The 5,232-nt window shown below is 45.5% G+C and overlaps 2 protein-coding genes across 2 annotated transcripts in view; one reads left to right on the top strand and one right to left on the bottom strand.

The window, feature by feature from the left end:
• The window catches only part of LOC147846851 (uncharacterized), a 707,546-nt gene that overhangs the window by 46,457 nt on the left and 655,857 nt on the right, over nt 1-5,232 (top strand). The window lies entirely within an intron of this gene.
• Nucleotides 2,829-5,146, bottom strand: LOC147846854 (uncharacterized). Its single transcript, XM_087237237.1, has 2 exons — nt 4,546-5,146; nt 2,829-4,260 (listed from the first exon to the last, which is right to left on the bottom strand). The coding sequence occupies exons 1-2, from the start codon at nt 5,045-5,047 to the stop codon at nt 3,251-3,253; spliced, it is 1,512 nt and encodes a 503-aa protein (XP_087093363.1). The 5' UTR covers nt 5,048-5,146; the 3' UTR covers nt 2,829-3,250.

The following is a 5,232-nucleotide window of genomic DNA, read 5'->3' as shown; positions in this document are numbered from 1 at the left end:
CTATTGGATTGACTTCTTTTGATAAAAAATCAGGTCTTAAGAAAAAAATCGACTGGAAGCTTTAAGATTTAACTTTAACTACCAACATGTAAGGATATGGAAATCACAATTACACTGTCATAGTAAGATAAGAGTTATGAAACTTACATACTGTACACAGATCCATAGTGGCAGCATAACACTTAAAAACTCACATTGTAAAGGGGTAAACTCCCCTATGTAGAGCCATCGTAGAGGCCTTTCTAAATGTAAATGTATGCAATGTTTAAATGGCGCTCATAAGGCTGAGCCATCCACATGTTTAATAACTGCTACAAAGAGGACACATGTTATATTGCCTATTTATCTCAAATGGCTTTTCTAGAAACCGTGTTTGTAGTTTCTCACAGTTACATGTTTTGGAAGGAGAAACATTTATTGAAAAACTCCCATTTCAAAAAAAAAATCTTTAAATGAAAAAAAAAATGTGTTGGGTGTAATTTACTGTTTAAAAATAAATTTCTGAACCACTAAAAAAGTAAAGTACTTTATTCTTTTTTTTATATACAAAAATATGTCATAATTACTTTTTAAAATGAAGAATGTAAATTTAATGAATTATTACACAAGCATAAGAAAAACAAATTGATTCATAAATTAGTTTATTAGTATAAATTCATAGAGGATTTCTGTTGCTTTGGTATATTTCAGACAATGGGACATGCTTAAGCAGATAATAAGGTAAGAAATTACTAGATGACAATATCTGTTTTAAGATCTATTATAGTTTTTAGTACTTAGTCAAGTAGTTACATTTATTTTCACACAGTAATAATAAAAGTAATTTAAACAACACTGATTAAGGGTAGGTTAAATGTAAGAGAGGCAAGAATATATAGTAAAATGTAAAGTTAAAAAAATCCCCATAAAATATGAAAACCCAGCTATGTGTGTGTCCCAATTACACTATGTTTGTGAAGCCAATTTGAGTTTTGGACTGTCAAAATGAGGATCAAGAGAATAAGGAAAAGATATTTTGGAACTCTGACACTCATTTAAAGGACTGTTTGATGGTAAAAATATGGTTTAAAGGTTAAGGTTATATTAGGCCCTTAGCTGTGATGGTTAGTGTAGGGGGCTAGAGAATGTTAAATTGAAATATAAAACTGAAATATAAATGAGAATGACAATTATAGATGTGTGTGTGTGTGTGTAGACCTCATGTTGTGGGGTTGTTGGTCTGTTTAAATAGAAACAAACAAACAAAACAAACACAGACAACTTAATTTCTGTGCTGACCATTCAAAGTCCTATTTGAAACTAAACCTGAGATGGCATGTGTCTGTGAAATGATTTATTTATTTTTTTTAATTTCACACCAAAAGCAAATACATTGTTGGAAAGGTATTGACCTGAAGAGTAACATATGTTGGTATGGACATTTTACATGTCTCCTGCTTTGAAATACTGACCATTAAAACTGTACTTTGGTGCATGTTTGAAGGCTTGTAGTTCAGCAAAAAAAGGGCTAAACACATGGGGCCACCTGTTATGGAGAGCTCCTGACCTCAGGAATCATGTGAGCACAGTCAGAATTGGCCACCAACTGGGGGCGCTCTTAAATATGGTTTGAATTGATTTAACCCCATTTAACTATTAGATATTTAAAATTTGATAACATATTTGTGTTTACCATCTCCATAAATCCCCCATTATACTGTGAACTTACTTTTTACAATTTCCAATTCTAAGTAAAACAGAAAAATAAAAAAAAAACTACAATTCCTACTAGCCTCTTTACGGAGTTTCATACAAATCGGCACCATATTTATAGTTCTTCTGGTTTTCAAACTAGGGTTAGAAATTACGGTTACATAAACATATATCTACTGCATAAATAAACCATCTAGTACAATTAAATAAGTGCTTACACGACACGTAGATGATATATGTTCTCCCAAAGTAAATAAGTTGCTTTATTTCAGACATTGGAGACAAAATAGGTGTAAAACACGCTAACTCCGCCCACAGCCCAAATCACTTCCGTACTTTTCCGCTACCCAAAAAAATTAAGACCAAAAAAATCGAAGAAAATATTACAAATTATATTCTTAACAATAATATACAGTATACTTGGGTTATCAATAAAAAAATGATACTTTTGGGGTATGTGTACGTCATGAAACTTATGGGGTTTCACGTTTCCGCTTTTTAAGTGGTGACGTATTGGTGACGTATGTAATACTGTTTTCGGGTCCAAGCTGCCACTCATTTGAGTTGAGAAATCATTAGTTTATGATCACTTTTTATTCATATTACACATTAAAGTTAAATTTATGTTACTTTAATATATATGGCATAACAAATACCAACATTTAAACAAGTTATAAAAAAATTATTCACTTTCTGGCCATCGGATATTGGGCACGGACATATATATTGCGATCGTGATTTTTTTAAAGTATTAAATCGCTTTGTAAACGTTTATTATTACCATTTCATGAGTCTCCCCATTCAGTTGAATAGAGCCAAAGAGCTTAGAATGCCAATTCTAAGCTCCTTGATAGAGCGCGTGGACCCGGATGCCGCTTCGCGTGACGCCACACTTAACAAGCGGATAGCAGGCTAAAAGCGTCAATCACCATAGCAACGAACTCAAAGCTACAGACAATTTACATAAACCCAAGACTCTGAAAATAAAATGCACGCTTATTTTTGCAAGAAAGCAGCCAGAGTTGTTACTCCACACATTACACAGTGCCAGGATCCGGCGCTTTTAACGAATAATGAACGTGTAAGGACATGGCTGTTGTGATTCGGGATAGATAAAAACAACTGAAGGTAAGATCCAAATGCAGGTTTATTCGAAGGTCAGGCAAGCAATGGTCAAAACAGGTATGAACAGGTATGTGAGGGCAAATCCAGAGTCGTAATCGAGGTACAGGCAAAAGGTCGAAAGGCTGGCGGCTAAACAGGATAACGAGGATACTAAGCTAGATTTAAACACGGAGAAACAAGACAGGAAGGAACGCGTAGAAATGTCACCAAACAGTAAACAAGACTCGGCAATGTGAATGAGTGTGTGTCCTGCTTAAATACTGTGTGTAATCAGTCTCTGTAACAGGTTTCAGCTGGTGATGTAATCAGGAAGATGAGTGACCAGGCGTGCGTGACTGGAAGAAGTGCATGTATGGAAATGTAGTCCTGGGGAATGCGGAAGTGAAGTTCATGATGAAGAGGAAACCAGCGATCTCCAGAGAATGATCGCTGGTTATCGTAACATAGCCCCCCCTCTAAAGAGCGGCTTCCAGACGCTCCAAATACAGTTCAGGCGGGAGGTGGAGCAGAGGCGGAACAGGGGGAGGGATGGAGGGCCAGGACCATGCAGCTGGAGCATACCTGGGGCGTGGAGCTGCTGAAGACCCGGAGCGTGGAGTTGTGGAAGGCCTGGAGCGTGGAGCTGCGGAAGACCCGGAGAGTAGAGCTGTCGTGGTCCTGGATTGTTTGACAATGGAGGACCTGGAGCGTGGAGCTGCGGAAGACCCGGAGAGTGGAATTGCGGAGAGCCTGGAGCGTGGAGCTGCGGAAGACCCGGAGAGTAGCGTTGCGGAGGGCCTGGAGCGTGGAGCTGCGGAAGACCCGGAGAGTAGAGTTGCGGAGGACCTGGAGCGTGGAGCTGCGGAGGGCCTGGAACATGAGGCTGAGACCATTGAGAAAGCTTAGGTGGCAGCGGCCATTCAGGAAGTTCAGCAGACGGCGGCCATTCAGGAGGCTTGGGCGGCGGCCATTCAGGAAACTCAGGTGGCGACCATTCAAGAAGCTCAGGAGGCGGCGACCATTCAGGAGGCTTGGGCGGCGGCCATTCAGGAAACTCCGGCGGCGACCATTCAGGAAGCTCAGGAGGCGGCGGCCATTCAGGAAGCTCAGGAGACGGCGGCCATTCAGGAAGCTCAGGCGGCAGCGTCGACTCTGGCTGCGTCTCCAGCTGTGGCGCTGGCTGCGGCGTGGACTCTGGCTGCGGCGTGGACTCTGGCTGCGGCGTGGACTCTGGCTGCGGCGTGGACTCTGGCTGCGGCGTGGACTCTGGCTGCGGCGTGGACTCTGGCTGCGGCGTGGACTCTGGCTGCGGCGTGGACTCTGGCTGCGGCGTGGACTCTGGCTGCGGCGTGGACTCTGGCTGCGGCGTGGACTCTGGCTGCGGCGTGGACTCTGGCTGCGGCGTGGACTCTGGCTGCGGCGTGGACTCTGGCTGCGGCGTGGACTCTGGCTGCGGCGTGGACTCTGGCTGCGGCGTGGACTCTGGCTGCGGCGTGGACTCTGGCTGCGGCGTGGACTCTGGCTGCGGCGTGGACTCTGGCTGCGGCGTGGACTCTGGCTGCGGCGTGGACTCTGGCTGCGGCGTGGACTCTGGCTGCGGCGTGGACTCTGGCTGCGGCGTGGACTCTGGCTGCGGCGTGGACTCTGGCTGCGGCGTGGACTCTGGCTGCGGCGTGGACTCTGGCTGCGGCGTGGACACTGGCTGCGGCGTGGACACTGGCTGCGGCGTGGACACTGGCTGCGCTGGACGGTCTGGCAGCACTGGAGGGTCTGGCAGCACTGGAGGGTCTGGCAGCACTGGAGGGTCTGGCAGCACTGGAGGGTCTGGCAGCACTGGAGGGTCTGGCAGCACTGGAGGGTCTAGCAGCTCTGGAAGGTCTGGCAGCTCTGGCAGCACTGGAGGGTCTGGCAGCTCTGGAGGGTCTGGCAGCTCTGGAAGGTCTGGCAGCTCTGGCAGCACTGGAGGGTCTGGCAGCTCTGGAGGGTCTGGCAGCTCTGGTAACTCAGGTAGTGGTGACCATTCTGGGGGCTCAGTTGACGGCACTTCAGGAACTAGAACAGGAACTAAGGCAGGAACGGACAAGGAACAGGAAACCATCTTGTGAGCTGGTGGCAGATTGGCGTTTACCACATTGTGAGCTGGAGGGCTGGTTGTGACCACATTGTGAGCTGGAGGACTGGAGTCGGCCATCTTGTGAGCTGGAAGACTGGAGTCGGCCATCTTGTGAGCTGAAGGACTAGATGCGGCCATTTTCTGAGCTGGGAGTGTGGTGATGGAATGAGCAGCAAGCCCCGGTGTTATCTGGTCTTGCTGTACACTGCCCCTCCCCAAAAAATATTTAGGAGTTTCCTCCACCTCACCTACGGTGAAGGAAGAGTCCACAGTGCGTAGAGCATAGTCCAAAAATTCAGAAAAAGTCCCTCGAGAACGAACAC

Source organism: Danio rerio, chromosome 1 (genome assembly GCF_052040795.2).
Source record: "Danio rerio strain M-AB ecotype USA chromosome 1, GRCz13ab, whole genome shotgun sequence".
Lineage (NCBI taxonomy): Eukaryota > Metazoa > Chordata > Actinopteri > Cypriniformes > Danionidae > Danio > Danio rerio.
The sequence above is the reverse complement of the archived record's forward strand: the minus strand, read 5'-3'. Positions and strand labels throughout refer to the sequence as shown.

Excerpts from the sequence above, each read along its gene's own strand:
- LOC147846854 (XM_087237237.1), bottom strand. The coding sequence starts at position 5,047 with ATGGCCGCATCTAGTCCTTCAGCTCACAAGATGGCCGACTCCAGTCTT. Across the intron at positions 4,261-4,545 it reads CCCTCCAGTGCTGCCAGACC|AGTCCACGCCGCAGCCAGAG; the intron begins GTCCAGCGCAGC and ends CGCCGCAGCCAG.